We start from the raw sequence: 19,740 nt of genomic DNA, 5'->3' as shown, positions 1-19,740 counted from the left end.
CACAGAGGATGGCAATAACATTATCAGAACCTTAGAAGCACAATGTAAGAAATAATGGAGGGACTTTCCTGGTGGCACAGTGGTTAAGAAGCCTCCTGCCAATGCAGGGGACACGTGTTTGAGCCCTGGTCTGGGAAGATCCCACATGCTGCGGGGTAACTAAGTCCATGTGCCACAACTATTGAGCCTGTGCTCTAGAGCCCGCGAGCTGCAAATACTGAGCCTGCGTGCCACAACTACTGAAGTCCATGCGCCTAGAGCCCATGCTCCACAACAAGAGAAGCCCGCACACCACAACGAAGAGTAGCCTCCACTCGCCGCAACTAGAGAAAACCCACACACAGCAATGAAGACCCAACGCAGCCAAAAAAAAAAAAACACCTAAATAAACCAATTTATATATTAAAAAAAAGAATGCAAACTGGAACCAGACAAACCTGGTTTCGAAAACCAACTTCTCCAGTTACTACCCAGTGGTCTTGTGCAAATTATACAGTCCCTTCTTGTATCATTTTCCTGATCTATAAAATAGAGATAATAAAAGCACCTACTTCATAGAGTTAAGCATTAAATGAGTAAAAATACACTGACGGTTAGAACAGTGCCTGATAAACACTGTTTATCCTTTTTTTAAAAAAAAAATCTTGGGGCTTCCCTGGTGGCGCAGTGGTTGAGAATCCGCCTGCCGATGCAGGGGACACGGGTTCGTGCCCCGGTCTGGGAAGATCCCACATGCCGCGGAGCGGCTGGGCCCGTGAGCCATGGCCGATGAGCCTGCGCGTCCGGAGCCTGTGCTCCGCAACGGGAGAGGCCACCACAGTGAGGCCCGCATACCACAAAAAGATAAATAAATAAATAAATAAAAAATCTTTTGGCCCCACCACATGGCATGTGGGATCTTAGTTCCCCGACCAGGGATTGAACCCATGCCCCTGCTTGGAAGCGTGGAGTCTTAACCACTGGACCGCCAGGGAAGTCCCCAAGGCACCACTACTCTTTTTTTTAAGAATTTATTTTATTTATTTATTTATTTATTTATTTATTTTGGCCACACCGGGCCTTAGTTGTGGCATGCAGGATCTTCATTGCGGCATGCGAACTCTTAGCTGTGGCCTGCATGCGGGATCTAGTGCCCTGAACAGGGATTAAACCCGGGCCCCCTGCATTGGGAGTGAGGAGTCTTACCCACTGGACCACCAGGGAAGTCCCAGCACCACTACTCCTGATTTTCCTCATATCCCTCTGGTCCCTCCTTCTCACCCTCTTTGTAAGTCACTCCCTGTCTACCCAACTTCAACTACCACACATATGCCAGTAAGATCCAGCTATATGCCAATAAGCCCTTCCTGAAGCCCAGCACCACAGTCAGTTACCTACTCAACAGTTCTACCAGGATGTCTCACAGGCACTTCACACACAACCTGTCCAAACTTAACTCAAAACTGAACATAAGCTCTTCCCCTCAATCTCCAAAATTGCTCTTCCTTCAGTGCACCCTGCATCTCAATAAAAGGACTGCACCACAAACCACTCACATGAGAAAAACGTGGGAGTCATGCTTATATGTACCCCTTAACCTCACCCTCCACACACCAATGAACCAAAGTCCTCTGATTCCATTTTCTAAATATTCCTGAAGACCTCTATAATTCTACTGTCAGCACTCTCAACCGTACTACCATCTTATCTTACCTGAACCGCAGTAGCCTCCTAATTGTTCTCTCCAAATCCATTCTTGCTCTCTCCCTGATCCCTTCTCTACACTGCAGCTACTGATATTACTCCAAGCATGTTATACTCCTCTGCTGAACTTTGCATTCCCACTGCCTTCAGAATAAAGCTCTACCCTTTGAGCTATGGTCCAGGAAGATCCCACATGCCATGGAGCAACTAAGTCTGTGTGCCACAACTACTGAGCCTGTGCTTTAGAGCCCACGAGCCACAACTACTGAGCCCGTGTGCTGCAACTACTGAAGTTTGTGCACCTAGAGCCCGTGCTCCACAACAAGAGAAGCCACCGCAGTGAGAAGCCCGTGCACAGCAACAAAGAGTAGCTTCCATTAGCTGCAACTAGAGAAAGCCCGCGTCCAGCAATGAGGACCCAACGCAATCAAAAATTAATTAATTAATTAAAAAAGAAAAGAATAAAGCCCTACTTGACCTGACCCCTGATTACCTTGTCAGGATTTTAACTGTCTCCACCACTTACTTCCTCTCTCCAGTTACACTGTCCTTTTTGGTTTTGCTTGGTTGGTAGGCTCCTCAAACATGTCAGATTCCTTCCAACCTCGGAGGTTTTGCATATGATAATCACTTCTCCTTTTTGCCTGGTTACCTCTTACTTACCCTTCAGGTCTCAGCTTTAAAGGTTTTCTCAGGAAAAGTGTTCCCTGATGCCTCTTCTCACTCCTGAAGTTTAGATTAGGTCACTCTATTATACACTTTCTTTGCCTCCTATATCTATCTTTGTAGTCCTTTGCATAACTATAATTAACATTATAAGCATTTAATGTCTGACTTCCCTAACAGACTGTAATCTTGATAGAGGGACCATGACTATCTTGCTCATCACTGTATCCGTATCCCAAGTGCCCTGCATGGTGTCTGACATGTGGTTAAGTGCTTGTAATATTTTCTCATTCCTACCATACGGCTTTGCATTAGCTGGTCCCTCAACCTAGAGCTCTGCTGACCCAGATCTGGTTCCCCAAGGTCTTGACCTTCACAATACTGGCTCCTCATCACTCAGGTCTCAGTTACAAACACCATCTTCTCAGGGAGCCTTTACCAATGACCTAACTCAAGGAGTGATCCCCACCCTACAAGTATTTCATCCCCCTCTTAATTTCTTCAAAGTATTCAGCACTACCTGAAACCACAGTCATTTGGAAGTCCTAAAAAAGCAAGGCCCATGTTAAGTGCCTGACACAGTGTAAGCACTCAGCAAACATTTAAGTGAATGAATCTCTTGAGTGAGAAAAGATGACTTGGAGAACACCCTAAATTCAACAGCAGAACATTTACAAACTGTGTTCCAACAAAGTTGAAAAAGAGGCAGTATATCTTAGACGGCCTACTATAAATCCTGGCTCTTTCCCTACTTAGCTGAATAATCTGGGACAAGTTACTTAACTGTGCTATGCCTCAGTTTCCAAACCATAAAATGGGAATCATAGAACCTACCTCAAAGGACTGCTGAAAATTAGTTAATATATGTAAAAGGTCAGTACCAAGCATATAGTATACACTCAATTAATGTGCTACTATTCATCACACTGGACTCTTTTCTCCCTTTGTTTCAAATATACAAGGTGGCTTTTCCTTTATCTTTTTTTTGAAAGAAATTTATTTATTTAATTTATATTTATTTTTGACTGCACTGGGTCTTCGTTGCTGCATGGGCTTTTCTCTAGTTGCGGAGAGCAGGGGTTACTCTTCATTGCGATACACGGGCTTCTCATTGCCGTGGCTTCTCTTGTTGTGGAGCACGGGCTCTAGGAGCACGGGTTCTAGGCGCACGAGCTCAGTAGTTGTGGCTTGCGGGCTCTAGAGCGCAGGCTCAGTAGTTGTGGCGCACAGGCTTAGTTGCTCTGCAGCATGTGGGATCTTCCTGGATCGGAGTTCAAACCTGTGTCCCCTGCATTGGCAAGCGGATTCTTAACCACTGCGCCTTGAGGGAAGCCCTTCCTTTATCTTATCCACCCAGAAAGGCCCCTTTTTTTTTTTTGCCCACTGCCCAACTCCAAGAGCATCTTTCACGTAGATTAACATACGTGAATGGGTCCCTCAGGAATTGTGCAACATGGTAGCACCATCCCCATGTCCTAGCAACCCCTGCAATTGTGATGATCAAAAGAATAAGATGATCAAAAGACAATAAACACAGAGGTACTTTGGAAATGATTAAAGTACTATATAATACAATCACTGTATTTATGAATCTATGTTCTCTTGAAGTTACTGTCAGAAACAAGAAAGGGTTGGCTAGATTACTGCCCTGACACAAAAGACTTCATAACTTCTGTGATCCAGGGATATAAAGAGATAAATTAAGGCTGGGGCTACCTTAAATTCACACTGAGGGCCACAACCAGCTCATGAGGTTGTTTCTCAGGACTGGCCATGGGTTTATTCAGCCACAGGGTAATCAAAAGTATTTCAATATTTGTTCACATCAACACCCACAGCTTTTAGCTCCTTTTTTTGCTATCCTTCAAAGAGAATACCAAAAGATGATTTATTGTTATAACTTAACTATTCATCTCAAGACAGTGAGTACTTACTTTGGTTAACCAAATCAAGTGATCTTAGAATAAGTTAAAAGGAATAATAAAGAAATCTGCAACTAGGTTGAGGATTTGCCATGACCATGAAGTTACTTTTGCAAAAATTCAACAACAAAAAAACCACTTCATGCTTATTTGGGCAAAGCCCTGAGAAACACAATCCAAGATGCTTTCAAGATGTTTTGTGTTGGACTTAAAACTCTAAGATTAACAGCAGATAATCAGGATGGAAACCTAGAACCCATCTACTGGATAGCTCTCTTTAAATCAGAGTTTTCAATCTCACCCAATTAACACTGGATAATTCTTTATTATGGGCAATTTGTTTTTGTTTTTGTTTTTGTTTTGGGGGTATAGTTGCTTTACAATGTTGCGTTAGTTCCTGCTGTACAACGAAGTGAATCAGCTATATGGATACATATATCCCCTCCCTCTTGGACCTCCCTCCCACCACCACCCCATCCCACCCATCTAGGTCACCACAGTGCACCGAGCTGAGCTCCCTGTGCTATAATGGCAGGTTCTGTTGTAGGGAATGTTTAATGGGATGTTTTAACAGCATCCCTAGCCTCTACTCACTAACATACCAGTAGTACTCTCCTAGTCTGACAATCAAAAATGTCTCCAGATATTGCCAAATGTCTCCTGAAGGGAGGGGCAAAAATCACACCCAGCTGAGAACCTCTGCTTTAAACAAATCTGTTCCAAATGTCTCAAACATCCACCCACATTCACTCCTCCCTCTTTCAAAAATCCCTCCCTCTGATCTTCCTGATAATCCAGACTTAATCCCAGAGTCCACCTTAATTCATTTATCTTTGCTTCCAAAATCCTCAGAAATCACTTAGTACAACTCCCTCAATAAGAGGTCAGTTCTCTTGCTCAAAACTATAGTTGGTAATAGAACTGGTACCAGGACTCTGGGCTCATGATCCCTAATCAAGCACTCTTCCATCCTAACATGCTGGCATCTATCATTCACCAAGTTTTGTCAGTCCTTCACTGCCAAAGTGTCTTGCTTCTATCTCTTCCTTTCCATTTCTACTATCTAAACCCCAGAGCAGTAGTTCTCAAACTTCTGCACACATCAGAATCACCTGGCTTGTTAAAACACAGATCACTGGGTCCCAACCCGAGAGTTTCTGATCCAGCAAGTATGGGGCAGGGCCCCAAAATATGCATTTCTAACTAGTTCCCAGACACCCAGATAATGTTTACCTTGCTGGTAAGTGGACCACACTTCAAGAACCACTGCCCTAGAGTTCAGGTAACCTATCACCTCAAGAGGTAATCTATTTCAGTATTCTTCTAGACACCTCCCTGACTTAAAACTACAAAAATATTACTCATAAAAAACCACTTTGATGAAATTAGTGTTCAATTAAACACAAACCACAGCTTCTAACGGCTCTCTATTTTCCATACCTGGCTTTCGTAATTGTTTAAAATGTGTTCCCTATATTATCAACACCACCTCCCAAACAAATCTTCTACTTTAGTCCTACTAATCTAACAGCCTACAGGCTTCCCACTCCATAGTAAAGCTTATGCTCTCTTTAGCTCCTACAAGACCACCCTCTTCCCTCCTCCTCTCTACCTACCTGAAGGAGGCCTTCACCACTGTATTTGCCAAAAACACTCATTTGGTCACTATCTGCTGCCTTTTATCTTTATGCTTTATGTTTTTACCAAGCACTCACAAATAGAGAAGACCCCCAAGAACCTAACATTTAAAACACAGAAAACAATGATATGAGTGACATGCATAAATAAAAGGCTTGACATACACACAAACTGCATGAATATTGCTATTTTAATAGATCAAGTGCAGTAAGTTGAAAGTTCACAGAAAAGAAAGAACATGCCAATTTTTAAAAAACATAATCAAATGTTAGCTGTCAAATATTTGTAGCTATCTCATTTAGGCTATTAAGCAGACATTTGTTAGGAAAGAAATTGTAACAGTAGCCTCAAAAAAAGATGAAGTACTCAGTTTACAACTTCCTACAACAGGAGTACCTATCATTTGTTTTCTGTATGAAATACACTGCAAGAGAGATGATAATGTGTGAAAGAAGAAACACAGAGTTCAAAGTCTGGTTCCACCCCTTACCAACTTTGTGATCCTGGTCAAGTCAAGGCAGCTCCCTAAGCCTCCATTACCATGATAAAAAAAATTAAGGTTCGAAACTATACCATCTACCTTACAGGGCTGTTTTGAAGATTAAATAAGGTAACGTATTTGAAAGAACCTAGCCTAGTACTTGACACATGATAAATGTTTATTGAATTTTAACCTCTGTTGATGTGAAAGCACAATGCAAAAACACTCTATTATCCCAAAAATGAGATAAAGAGAGCACATTAATAAAACCTGCCTAAGGATGTCCTTTCCCCAAGAAGAAAAATAAAAAGGAATAGAAAATAAGAATGTTATGTCCCTCTGCATGGTATACAGCAAATGTATCCATTCCCTGACTTAATGGTCAAAACCAAGACTTTTTTTTTTAACATCTTTATTGGAGTACAATTGCTTTATAATGGTGTGTTACTTTCTGCTTTATAACAAAGTGAACCAGCTATACATATATCCCCATATCTACTCCTTATCCCCCCCCTCTAGGTGGTAACAAAGCACATAGCTGATCTCCCTGTGCTATGTGGCTGCTTCCCACTAGCTATCTATTTTACATTTGGTAGTGTATATATGTCCATGCCATTCTCTCACTTCGTCCCAGCTTGCTCTTCCCCCTCCCCATGTCCTCAAGTTCATTCTCTACCTGTGTCTTTATTCCTGTCCTGCCCCTAAGTTCTTCAGAACTCTTTTTATTTTTTAGATTCCATACGTATGTGTTAGCACATGGTATTTGTTTTTCTCTTTGACTTCACTCTGTATGACAGACTCTAGGTCCATCCACCTCACTACAAATAACTCAATTTCGTTTCTTTTTATGGCTGAGTAATATTCCATTGTATATATGTGCCACATCTTTATTCATTCATCTGTCAATAAACACTTAGGTTGCTTTCATGTCCTGGCTACTGTAAAGAGAGCTGCAATGAACATTGTGGTACACGACTCTTTCTGAATTATGGTTTTCTGAGGGTATATGCCCAGTAGTAGGACTGCTGGGTCATATGGTAGTTCTATTTTTAGTTTTTAAGGAACTTCCATACTGTTCTCCATAGTGGCTGTATCAGTTTACAAAAACCAAGACTTGAGAGTAGCACAAACACCATCGCTTGCAACTTCACAACTTTAAGGTTGTCTTAAAGTCAGCAAAAAACTTAACATGGAGGGTTTAGGACAGGATTTGAGATAGGAAACTTAAAATTCAGATTGAGCTTTTACAGTTAACTAAATATTTTCTTATTTGTTCTAATGGCTTAAATTCTATAAATGTGTTCATGTGGCATGTGTGCTACGCGTAAGTTTTTATTTGTTAGAGCTTAGGCCTTCTGGTTCTTATGTATACTACAGAACCCAATACCCCAATATTTTGTTCATCCCTGTATACCAAACTCTCCTCCATTCTAGTGATCTATTCCTAGCAGTCAAGAAAACTCAGAGCAAAGAAAAGTAAATACTTATGAGGGCTTTCAACAATATCAACAAATACTTATTGAGCATTTTCTACATTGCAGACTGAGAGTACTTTCTTCTCTCTTTCCGAGGCTAATTATTGAGCACTTTCTATGTGTCAGGCACTATTCGAAGCATCCAGTAGACACCATAAACAAAAACAAAGTCCCAACTCTCAAGGAGCTTGTACTCTAATGGAGAGATATGCACAAACAAACTTAAGTATGGTAGTGATTAGTGCTCAGCAAAATAAACAAGAGAAAGTAATGGGGCTTAAATACAGCCCTGTATTCTGGATCCCCAAAATACAGGTAACTGTGGAAGACTGATGCATAAGTATAAAGAATTGGCTCCCTCATCATCTGCATTTTGAATGCCAAAAATGGGCAAGAAGTTTTTCCTACATCACCAGGAAGGAGACTGCAACATTCCAAACAATGTACTCCTCCACCAAGAGACTGACAGTTAAGTCTAACGGAATAATGATAAATAAGCAAATTCAACAATTTAGACCATCTATAATTTTTTTAATTGTTAATAAACTATGGAAAAAAGTGCTTAAAATTAGGTTTTTATTTTGCCTGGTCTATTCCTTGGCAGAAAGACCTTAGAGCGGGGACATTCAAAGTGCGACTGTTTGTAAAAGGGATAATCTGTTCATTGCCCCTGAATCTGGGGAGACAATTTTAAGGATGACCCAAAGAAAGGTGAGAATATCATAAGGACTCAGTGCCCTCAGTTTCTTGCAACAGATAAATGATTTAGCTATTTCAGAGAGAATCACATGTAAGGCACATTAACAGCATTGAGCATCCAGTAGTATAGTAACATCCTTTAGAAAATCTCTTAATCTTAGCATCAAGATTGACAAGCAAGCTGAATTCTCAAGTAAATCAGCATCTCTCCCTTCAGATAACAGCACTAGGCTTAGGTGAAGTCAAGGGAAAAGAATATTCAGGTCATATAACTTCTTTTACCCGGAAGTATATTGTCTTCACCTTCTTTTACATTGATTTAGGCGTTCATTTGTTTCTACAATTGCCTTTGGCAGGGGTTAGTGAATTTTTTCCATACTAAATACCTTAAGCATTTACTTCAGATGCACATTATTTTGCCCTTGATTTTCTATGCAATAATAAGGATAACTCAGAATTGGTGTGATTTCAAAACCTTAAAAGATCATTGACTACAATTGCTGAGGATTTAACTAACATTTTAGATGAAGAAACTGTAAGATATTATGTTGAAAATTCCCTATAAACGAACACTTAAATATACATGGTTGTAACAAACATTCAAAAATACTCCAACACTTTGGCTCCTGAAACCAAATGAAGAAAAAAAAGTTCTAAAATTAGTACCTGTCCATGTTTCTCAGTAAGGTCCTACATCTTACTTTACTAGAAATACAGAAATAAATCATCGTTACCTCAGGATAACCAAATATCCACCCATCACCAAACTGAAGCTTCTATCCATCTCACTTGAATACCTCACTATGTCAACTTCCCATGGAGTTCTATCTGGCTTTCTTCTAGGAATCTATACACAAAACTACTATCTTTTCATTGAAAACAAAACAAAACAGTGGCTTGTTTAAAAAAGTCAAAACAGCATTTACCCTCCCTTGTATTCCCTACACTGCAAAATAAGTAAATGTTCTAGTTCCAGAAAGAGCTTATGCCCCAAATCTACACATACATACCACATTCAAAGGTATAATTCTCTTCTACATGTAACAGATAAATACTAGTTTGACAAAAGACAAGCCAATTTTTAAAAACTAGCTATGTCTGATTTTTTTAAAAATGGCTTGTCACAAAGATGATACAAACATATCAAAATTTACCTCACCAAATCCAGTCTGTGAACTTGAAATAGCTATGTCAGTTAAAAGTATTAAAAAGGATCTATTCAATCATGAATAATACATATTCTTATAAGTAAGGATACAACTTTTTTTTTTTTTTTTTAAAGATAGGTAAAAGGTCCTCAATATTAAAGTCACTCTTGTTCTGAAACGAGTTTGGCCTCAGACTGTTAATACTGGTATACTACATTTTCTCTCCCAAGAGGCTATTTTGAAAGTACGTTTGAAAGTATGTCACAGAGGGATAACCATTTAGGTTTTGTCCTCTAAAACAATATGGAAGTGATAGCCAATAACACTATAATCAATGCACTAGGTAATTCAATTCAATTTGACAAACATATAGTATGAGACCACACAAAGTTTAATCACCAAGCCAAATTAGCACACTTGTCATTTTGTCTCTTTCACACTTTATGTTCCATGGCCAGTAAGTGCAAAACAAAACTAAATTCTATACTTTGACTTACTTTTTTTTTTTTTTTTTTTTTGCGGTATGCGGGCCTCTCACCGCCGTGGCCTCTCCCGTTGCGGAGCACAGGCTCCGGACGCACAGGCCCAGCGGCCATGGCTCACGGGCCCAGCCGCTCCGCGGCATGTGGGATCCTCCCGGACCGGGGCACGAACCCGTGTCCCCTGCATCGGCAGGCGGACTCTCAACCACTGCGCCACCAGGGAAGCCCGTATACTTTGACTTACTTTAAAGAGATAATGTTATAGCTACTGTAAAAATTAGCCTTTATGCCTTCATGTTAGTCTTAAAATTCCTCAAATATCTAACTTCATCAATAGAGAATTCTGTAATATAAGCACTTGCCACAGAGACATTAAAAGTTTGGTAGGCAGGGCTTCCCTGGTGGCACAGTGCTTAGGAATCTGCCTGCCAATGCAGGGGACACGGGTTTGAGCCCTGGTCCAGGAAGATCCCACATGCTGCAGAGCAACCAAGGCCATGCACCACAACTACTGAGCCTGCGCTCTAGAGCCCGCGAGCGACAACTACTGAAGCCCACGCGCCTAGAGCCCGTGCTCCGCAACAAGAGAAGCCACCGCAATGAGAAGCCTGCGCACCGCAAAGAAGAGTAGCCCCTGCTCGCCGCAACTAGAGAAAGCCCGCGCACAGCAACAAAGACCCGACACAGCCAAAAATAAAATAAAATAAATAAATTTAGGCCTTCCCTAGTGGTGCAGTGGTTAAGAATCCTCCTGCCAATGCAGGGCACATGGGTTCGAGCCCTGGTCTGAGAAGATCCCACATGCCGCGGAGGAACTAAGCCCGTGTGTCACGGCTACTGAAGCCAGCATGCCACAGCTACTGAAGCCTGCATGCCACAACTACTGAAGCCCGCACGTCTCGAGTCCGTGCTCCGCAATGAAGAGTAGCCCCCTTTCGCCACCATTAGAGAAAGCCCACACGCAGCAATGAAGACCCAACGCAGCCAAAAATAAAATAAATAAATTTAAAAATAATAAATAAATAAATAAATAAATTTAAAAGTTTGGTAGGCAGACTGCCATTCAAATTAGCCACCAATATGCTCTCATATCAAAAGTTATGTTATGGAAGGGATTTACACATTGGATATAATTTTGTCATGTAATTTTAAAAAGGCAAACAGACATCAGTCACCCTAAACTCCAATATTATTGCCCAAAATTCTAAGTGAGAAAGATTCTCCCAAAATATTTGCTGTACACTCTTACACAACACTGCTACAAAAGCACATAAACCAAAAGAAAAAATATGCTAGATAAAGAAAAGGTTAATGTGTGCAACAGGTAGCAATCATTTTACAATTTAAAAAAAAAATCTTACCAGGACCAAAATCACAGATTCCTTGGATCTCCTTACCACTACCTCTCTATCTTGTTAAAAAATACGAAAACTTGCTTTGAAAGACTGGATCCCAAGATCTCTCAGATATTTATGAAACAGCTCAGCAATTCTACCAGCCTGACATGATAAAAACGAAAATCCATATAGCAGTAACTAACCAAGAAAACTGCTTTGCAGCATCTTCTTTCTTTCCCCCCAAAAAACTGAATTTTCTAAAAGATAAAGAATTATAATCTCAACACACAGATTAGGAGACAAGAAGCAAATCTCTGAAATAAAGCTTGCCAGAACATATTGCCTACTGGATACACTTGCCAATACACACCACACCTTTTCAACAGTCACACTGGGGTGTGAGGGTCGGGGGAGGGCACGGGGGAGAACAGCCTTTTCTCAAAGAGTCTGGTGATTATCAGAAAATGAATTAAAGAATCACTCTTATTTCCTCCAAATTCAGTATAAAATGCAGAGCCAAATTAAACCAGCATAAATTCCTTTAGTAATTTTCTAGGTCTTTCAGTTCACCAAATTTTACATAATGCATATAGTTCTGTGGCTTTCCTCATTCCCCACTCTACAAACATAAATTCAAATTTCTGAAACGAATATATGGTGAGAATATTAATAAAGCTCTCTTTGACTAGGGAAAACAAAAATCAAATTCTTAAACTCCAGTAGGGAAACCTTGAGAGGAAAGCGGGAGCCTAAAGGACAAAGTATTCATATGCACATACAAGCTAATTCCTTCCAAATCATTACTAAGTAAAAATTTATTTCTATAAGATATATCACATACATCTCTCCCAAAATACAAAATACAGAACTTTATCAGCATCCAGTATTCGACCTTCTCTCAATCAATCCCCTTCAACCCTATGAGTGTTAATTTGTGTAAAAAAAAAAAAAAAAAAATCCACAGTTCCACTCCCCAGCTCAAAGCCAAAAATCTTGGTACGCAATAATCTAAAAAAATTATACAGAACTATCCTTCCTCAAACAGTTTTGCCCCTCAAATTTACATTCAAATCTAACTTAATCAATTAGATTTATTACAATGTCAGTATCGCAAAATTAGGAATCCGTGTCACACTGTAATCCACAAAATCCTTTGATTTACAACGGTTTCAGCAGAAGTTAAAAGCTACCTATAAATCCATTTCCAAACAGGATGACTACTAAGACTAACTACTTGGCCTAAAATTCAAATGAGATACTAATACACCTTCCCTCCTCTGGTGCAGAGAAAAGCCACCTGAAAAGTTTTAATCACAGTATGTTCACAAATGAAACAAAATAGTTATTCTGCTTCAAAATTGGAAAAAAAGAAAAGAAAAGAAAAAAAAGACAAGAAAATACTAACCAATCTCTGGCTGTAACGAATCCTTTCTTCTTCGGGTTCCATCTCTCACTCTTCTGTTGAAATTACAGAAAGAAACCACTCCAGGGCTGCCTTCCTCTTCCTCCTTAGGAACCAGATTGCAACACTAAAGAATAATGATATGAGCAGAGATGAGAACTCATCCTCGAACTCAACCTTTCTTTCCTCGGAATGAAGTGTTTAGGAGATGTGTAAGTTAAAGGCTTCCTGAGAAATCTGGTTCCTCTTCATCAGTTTGGGACCTCTCAGCTCTGGGGCAAGTGGTTCCATGTCAAGATCAACATTAATCACATTACAACTGAGGCCTATAGGCAAAAGAAGATGTTGGTTTCAGTTCCTTACTGACGGGCTATATACCACTTGTTTCTCCCCACAGGATTACAGTACGCAAGGCTCCCCTTCATGGCAGCATTAGCAAAAAAAAAAAAAAAAAAAAAAAAAGAAAGGGCGGGGGGGACACAGGACTTTTTCTCTTAGAGAGCTGGCCAGGTGAAGCAGCCACTGAAATAATCCAGATCCTAACCAAATTAGTTCTCTCTCACCCGTAATTAGAAACTAAAGAAAAGGACAGACTAACTATATAAGAAGAGAACAAGAAATTAGGATTTAAATAAAGACTCCAAAACAATTTCCCATACACCTATAGTAAATCCGTATGCAATCGTCGCCTTCCTTCCTAGACTCCCCGGATCTTTTCATTCCCAAACCAACCCTCCACCCCAACACAAGATGTGTACAACTCTGAAACAAATTCAAGGGAGTTGCAAATCAGACACAAAAATTTATCAGATCTTTCTGTGTAAAGTAATAAACGATTTTACCTAGAGACGTAAGTAAAATTCATCTTTTCCAAACATTAAAGACCGGTTTGCGCGACGGCCGATCCCTAATAACAAGAAAGGTTTTTCTTTTTCCTAAATATTCTCAGGGATAATGGCTTCCATAGAGAATGCAGATTTTTTTTTTCTTTTTTGTAACTACATTAAGGCCACGTTAACAGCATCCTTTCAAAACTGCTACGAGACCACTGGACCTGATGACACAGTTTGCAAGAGCAGTTCGTGGCAGAGCCCTCCTGGAGGAAGCCCTCGCCCCAAGTCGGGAGGGAAACCGTGTTTGCACCCCCTGGGCGAAGACCGCCCGGGCTTGAGAGCAGCCAGGCCCGGAGAGGAAAAATGGAAAATCTCGCCGGGTTCCCCCAGGAAAAGGCGTTTCAATGGTTCGTTCACCCATCGGAAAAAGAAATAGAAACTTTACATTAAGTCTTTAGATAACACAGCGAACCAAAACTTCCAGGGGGGGGGGCGACAGGAGGGGGAATCTCACCGGGGATTTTGCTCGTGAGTTCTTGTCCAAGTGAGAAGTAAAAGATTCCAAAAACTGAGAAGAAAAATTAAATCCCAAACGTCGTCTTCAGGTTTTTTCCGTGGATCAACCCAGTATCCAGAGGGTCACAGCGACCCGGAAAAGAGAGGAAACAGTTGCTGAATCAAACCTCCTCTTCTGGCTTTGGAGACCGGGAGTCTGAGGCGTCAGGAGAGGGGAGCGCGACCCCTCGGCGCCGAGCCCGGGGCGCCCCCGCCTCCCCCGGGCCAGCGGTCAGTAGCCCGAGCCCCGGGCCAGCTCCGGCCGCGGGGCCGCCGTGCCCTAGACAAGCAGCCGCTCGGCCACCTCCGGAGCCCGGGAGCGGCGGCTGATCAGCTGAGACCGGCCGACCCGAGGCTGCCCGCGCCGCCCCGGCCCCCCGGAACGCGGGCCCCGGCCCCGGGGGGCGGAGAGGGCGGGAGCGGCGCGGCGCGCCGGGCTGGGGGCCCCGGCTCCCCTCGCGTCTCCCCCTCAGCCCGGGCTCCGCGCTGCGGGACGAGCCCCCGGCTACTCCCCAGTCGCAGAGGAGGGATTCCGGGGGATGGGCCCCCTGGCGTTGCCCCTCCTCCCGAAGCGCCCCCTGCCCAGGATAGACAGAGCGGCGATAGGCCCAGCCGCTGGGAAGGTGCTCTGCGAGCCGCAGCCACCACCGCCGCCGCCGCTGCCGGGGAGGGGTGTTGTTTCCCTCACACAGGAGGAGCCGCTGAAGCAGCCGCCGCCATTTTGAACCCGTCAGACTCTCACATACACACAGCTCCTCCGCGGCGCACTGCGCAGGCGCCGCCTCCCCACCCCTCCTTCGGCTAGCCTCTCCACCCCCACCCCCCTTCAAGCCTCTCTTCGCTGCTTACCGCTCTCCCGGGTGCACGTGAACGCGCACGCGTCACTCCCTCTAACGCGGACACTTTGCCGGCGCGCGCACGCGCGGATGCGTCGGCCTCGAATCGCCCGCGCCCCCGCGACGCCGACGCGGCTCCCCGCCCCCCCTCGCGTCAGGCTGCCCGCCCTCCCGCCGGCCCACCGCCCCCGCTCCCCGTCGGCCTTCTTCCAGGGCTCCGGCCCGGCCCGCTGCTCGCGCCTGCGCGCAGGCCACAGATCCTCCTCCGCGCGCGCCCTGCCCCCCACACGCCTTCGCTTGAACACACACTTCGCCTCTGTGACCCCGCCCCTCGCCGGCCAGCTGCGCCGGCGGCCCTCCCCCACTCTTCTGGGAGGGTGGTGACCCCCGACCCCCCACAAAGCACAACACCCCCCCAAGCAGAGGGGAGAAGCGCCCCATTCCCCTTCAGCCGCCCTCTGCGCGAGTCAGCCCGTCACAGTCGCACAACCTGAGGGCCGGGCGGCCTGGGCGAGGGCAGCCGTTGCCCGCCTCATAGCGGGGTCTCCCGGGGTCAGGCTGCTGGGCCCGGCCGGCCAGACTGCCCAGGGCGAGGGGGCGCAGGGAAGGGGCGCCTTCCCGCCGGCTTCCCAACCCTTACGCGCCCGCCGATGGGCCGAGGCCGGCCTGCCCGCCATCACCGGGCAGGCCCTGGCGCCCCCGCCGCGGGGCCAGTCCGCCCTCGGCTCGGGGGGCTCCTCGGTGCAGCAGCCCGGCCCCGCCTCACCCACTCCTCGCCGCTCCGAAGGGGCAGGAAACGAGAGTAGCATGTCTGTCCTGGGCTCGGCTCCCCCGGGGGAGCTCCGGGCGCTTGACAAGGGCGTCCACAGGTACCAGGCGCGGGAGTGGTCGCCGCGACGGCCCGGGGGCGGTAGCGGCCGGCGCGCTCACCGCGGGCCCGAGGCGCCCGGGGAGGTGGCCCTGCAAGCCCCCGCTCCTCGGCCACGCTCAGGTTTCCGCCGCGCCCGTGCCCCCGGCGGCCCGGGTGGGACGTGACCCCGCCCCCGGCGAGTCGGGGCGCCCCCCACGGAGGGGTGCGCGAGCCGTCCCCAGCCCGCGGGCCGACCCCGCCGCCCCGGGCCGCGGCGGGCGCTGGAGGCCCGGCCGGGAAGATGTCTTCTCTCGGTGCGCGCAGCTTCGCGCGAGGGTCAGCGACGGGGCAGCGGCCGCCGAGCCGCGCCAGCCCTGCCCACGAACGGGCTCCCGCGGCTCGACAGCTGCCCGACGGGCTAGCAGGCTGGGGACGTCGACGGAGCCCGGCCAGAGGTATCTGAGCAACGCCATGCGAGCAGCCCAACCGCGATCAGGGCATTTCCCCAGCCAATCTCGTGCTTTGGGGCCCGTTTAAATTATAAATCCCGTAAAGGACCGTGGCTTGGGCGTTACGCACCCGGGTCAGCTCTGTTGGCTTCACTACACTCTTGCTGAGAGGTGTCACACAGATCTTTTTTCTCCCTGCCTTGGTTTCCTACCTTTTAAACTCTTGATTCCTGGGATCCGGGGATGGAGGAGAGAAGAAGGGCATGGAGTGAATCATATAACTTCCATGAACAACATGGAACTCTTTTAGGAAGACGTTAGAAAAAGACAATAATTGAAATAATGATATATTTCTGTCAAGGTTTGGACTCTAGGGCAAAGGCAGTATGTAAACCCAAGGTATCCTTATTTATTAACACATGAGGTTTTTCTACATGCAAACTTGGGGAGCTTTACAGACATTCTCTGCTTTGTCTCACAGCATCCTTAGGGGACAAGCTAAAGTGAAGGTAGCGTTATACTCATTTCAAAGGTAGACACTTGAAGTACAGAAAGGCTAAAACAGCTTGCATGACTAACAGAGAAGAGTTTAGTGCTTTGCCACACCAGACTGCAACTTCTCACAAACAACACAAAAGGTTTGTTAACATGGTATCTATCACCCTCTTGCATTACAGTCACTGAGAAATATTCTTTATTCTAATACTAGTTTTGTTCAGACTTCTTAGATTTTCAGAGCAAATGAAGAGCTTCACCCAAAATTATCAGGCCTAAAGCCTAAGCCTTTCAGACTATAGTAAAATTTATTTAAAAGGCAGCAGTCTTTAACATTGGCACTACCAGATGAGATCCCATCGGCATCTGGCTCTCTGCAGGTATAGAAAAAGGCAGCAGCTTGTTTGTTTTGTCTGTAAGAAGGAGAGAAGGACTTTTGCCATTGTCAGATTAGGTGTCAGGCCTCATTGCTATTCGCAAAATAAACGGCTTTATTTCCTTCCCACTCATCCCTATAAACCCATGAGATACTTGGGGGCAAAGAGAGAGAAGGAGGTCTCTAGCAGAAACTCAACTTGGTCTTAAGATCCAGGACCCCTTAAAGTAATTAACCATCAGTGAACTGAGTTGTGCACCTTCAGATAACGGATGCCTCCTACAGGTTTAACTCGGGTGGGTATGCTGGGACGAAACCTAAGAAGGCTCCAAGAACAATAAGAGTAATACTTACTTTGAACAGGACTGTGAGTAAAGGTTTGTCAGATTGCAGCCAACTCTTTTCCAGTTGAAAACTATTTGTTAACTAGTCTGCAGTAGGCGACATGATGTTTAAACATATACACAGTGGTTTCTCCACAGGCAGGCTTTGTTAATATTCCAAAGCAGATGTGCAGGGTGAGATAAGAGATAGGCAGATGGCCAGTGATTCCCCCCCGCCCCAAATCACAATGGCTCTGGTTGGCAAGGGCATATCATGAGGCTCACTGCTTTGCCCTAAAAGAGCCATTTTCAAGGAGAACAGAGATTGGGGATTCCCCAAGAAGGCCGCTAGAACTGTGAACAGCTATATGACTTCACCTGAAGCTGCAGGGAGAGGGGGAGAGTAGTAGATGGAAAGAAGGAAAGAAAAATTCCTTCTAGAAGCATTGAGAAGAGAATCCCTGACTGGAATAAGCTGGTGCCTTAATAAGATATTAACAAACCTCTGCTTTCTTGAGCAAAGCTAAGACCCATCAGATGCTGAGAGGCAAAATTCAGATCACCCACTTCCTTGGAGAGACTTTAGTGAGAGAAAAGAGAACCCTGTAGTCTGGTCAGTTAAGTTAAGCTATTTCTGAATTATCTGCACTCCCTAAATGTTCAGGAGGAAGTAGGGATGTCCCAAACAGGTCTAAACTGAAATAGAAGAGTTGGTCTTGAAGAGCCCCTGGGAGGTAGCATAGCCAGTAGTTTAAAAGTTTTGGCATTAAAGACAGAAAGTCCGGGCTTCCCTGGTGGTGCAGTGGTTGAGAGTCCACCTGCCGATGCAGGGGACATGGGTTCGTGCCCTGGTCCAGGAAGATCCCACATGCCGCGGAGTGGCTGGGCCCATGAGCCATGGCCGCTGAGCCTGCACGTTCAGAGCCTGTGCTCTGCAACGGGAGAGGCCACAACAGTGAGAGGCTCACGTACTGCAAAAAAAAAAAAAAAAAGAAAAGAAAAAAAAGACAGAAGGTCTACTCTGCTGGCTACCAGCTAGTCAGTCCTAATGAACTCCTCAAAGCCTGGGTTTTTCATCTATACAGTGGGAAAAATACCTAACTCTCAGGATGAGGTGAATAATGTATTAAAGCCCAGTGTCTGACACATAGTAGCCATGGATTATGAGCATTTACTATGTTTCTGACCTCCAGTTTCGGGGAAAGTTTTAAGTACAGATGCTTCACTGTTTAAGCAAATTTAGAGTGTAAGGAGTGACTTATTCATAGCTTTTCCTCTTTCCTTTCCTGGATCCTAGTCTCTCCTCTCTGACCCCTGGTGTCTCTGATCTCCAGTTTTCTCTCGTCCCTGACTCTGTCTGCCTCTCCCTGATCATCACCTGATCATCCTGAGGTCTCTTTCTTTAAATCATTCTCTCCATCACTCTGCTGCTCCCCACCTGCTGTGTTCATTCCTCTCTCCAGCCATACCCATGTCATCAGCAGAGTAGACCTTGCTTGCCCACTTCCCTTTACCCATGTTTGGTGCACCCCAATCACGTGCTCTGTAGTTTTGTAACTTAATCATTTCCTGAACATTTTCCTCCACCCCACTTCACTGGACTGTAAGTTCCTTGAAGGCAGGGGCCAGGCCACATCTGAGTCCCTCAAAAGACCTTCCAAAATCAGTATCAGATACTTACTGTGTCAACCCTAGGAGGGATAAAAATTAGGTTTTGGGTGATTGTGAGTTTTAAGGGATAGAAAGTTTTCTTTTGAGTCTGAAAGTAAAATCTGAATTGATCAAGAAAAGAAAGGAAGCCAGAAATGCCCTGCAGATTCATTGAACATCAGTGGCACGTGAGATTCTTTTAAATTTCATGGAACACGGTTGACCCTTTCCTTGGGACTATGGGACAAAAGCCCTCCCTGGCCCAGTCTCTCCTTGCTGCCATTTTCACCAGGCACTTGGCCTGCTTTTGTGCAGATCCACCTCTCCTGAGTCATGGGGTTGACTGGCTGTGGGGCAGCTGCAGCAGCATCTGGGATCCACCCGCTCATTTAGCAGCCTTAGCTTTGCCTTGGGGCCAGGCCACCCTCACTTACACTTCT

The 19,740-nt window shown here is 45.0% G+C and overlaps 1 protein-coding gene across 7 annotated transcripts in view; it reads right to left on the bottom strand.

Annotated features, from left to right (window-relative positions):
* Positions 1-15,194, bottom strand: part of KDM2A (lysine demethylase 2A) — a 106,502-nt gene extending 91,308 nt beyond the window's left edge. For 4 of the 7 annotated variants that reach the window (XM_067037784.1, XM_067037782.1, XM_067037785.1 and 1 more), the window contains exons 1-2: positions 14,281-14,727; positions 12,937-13,060 (exon numbers count right to left, since the gene is read on the bottom strand). Coding sequence is in view for 3 of the 7 variants with exons in the window: in XM_059069296.2 (XP_058925279.1) it covers positions 12,937-12,978 (42 nt within the window). In the remaining 4 variants the exon portion in view is untranslated. Of the gene's footprint in view, positions 1-12,936; positions 13,061-13,775; positions 13,801-14,280; positions 14,728-15,170 lie in introns of those variants that run through there. The other 3 variants (XM_067037780.1, XM_067037779.1, XM_067037783.1) reach the window with 3 other exon arrangements.
* Positions 15,195-19,740: the final 4,546 nt, after the last annotated feature.

This window comes from Kogia breviceps, chromosome 7, assembly GCF_026419965.1.
Source record: "Kogia breviceps isolate mKogBre1 chromosome 7, mKogBre1 haplotype 1, whole genome shotgun sequence".
In the NCBI taxonomy this organism is placed as follows: Eukaryota; Metazoa; Chordata; class Mammalia; order Artiodactyla; family Physeteridae; genus Kogia; species Kogia breviceps.
Note: the sequence above shows the minus strand (reverse complement) of the source record. Positions and strands in the feature narration are given on the sequence as shown.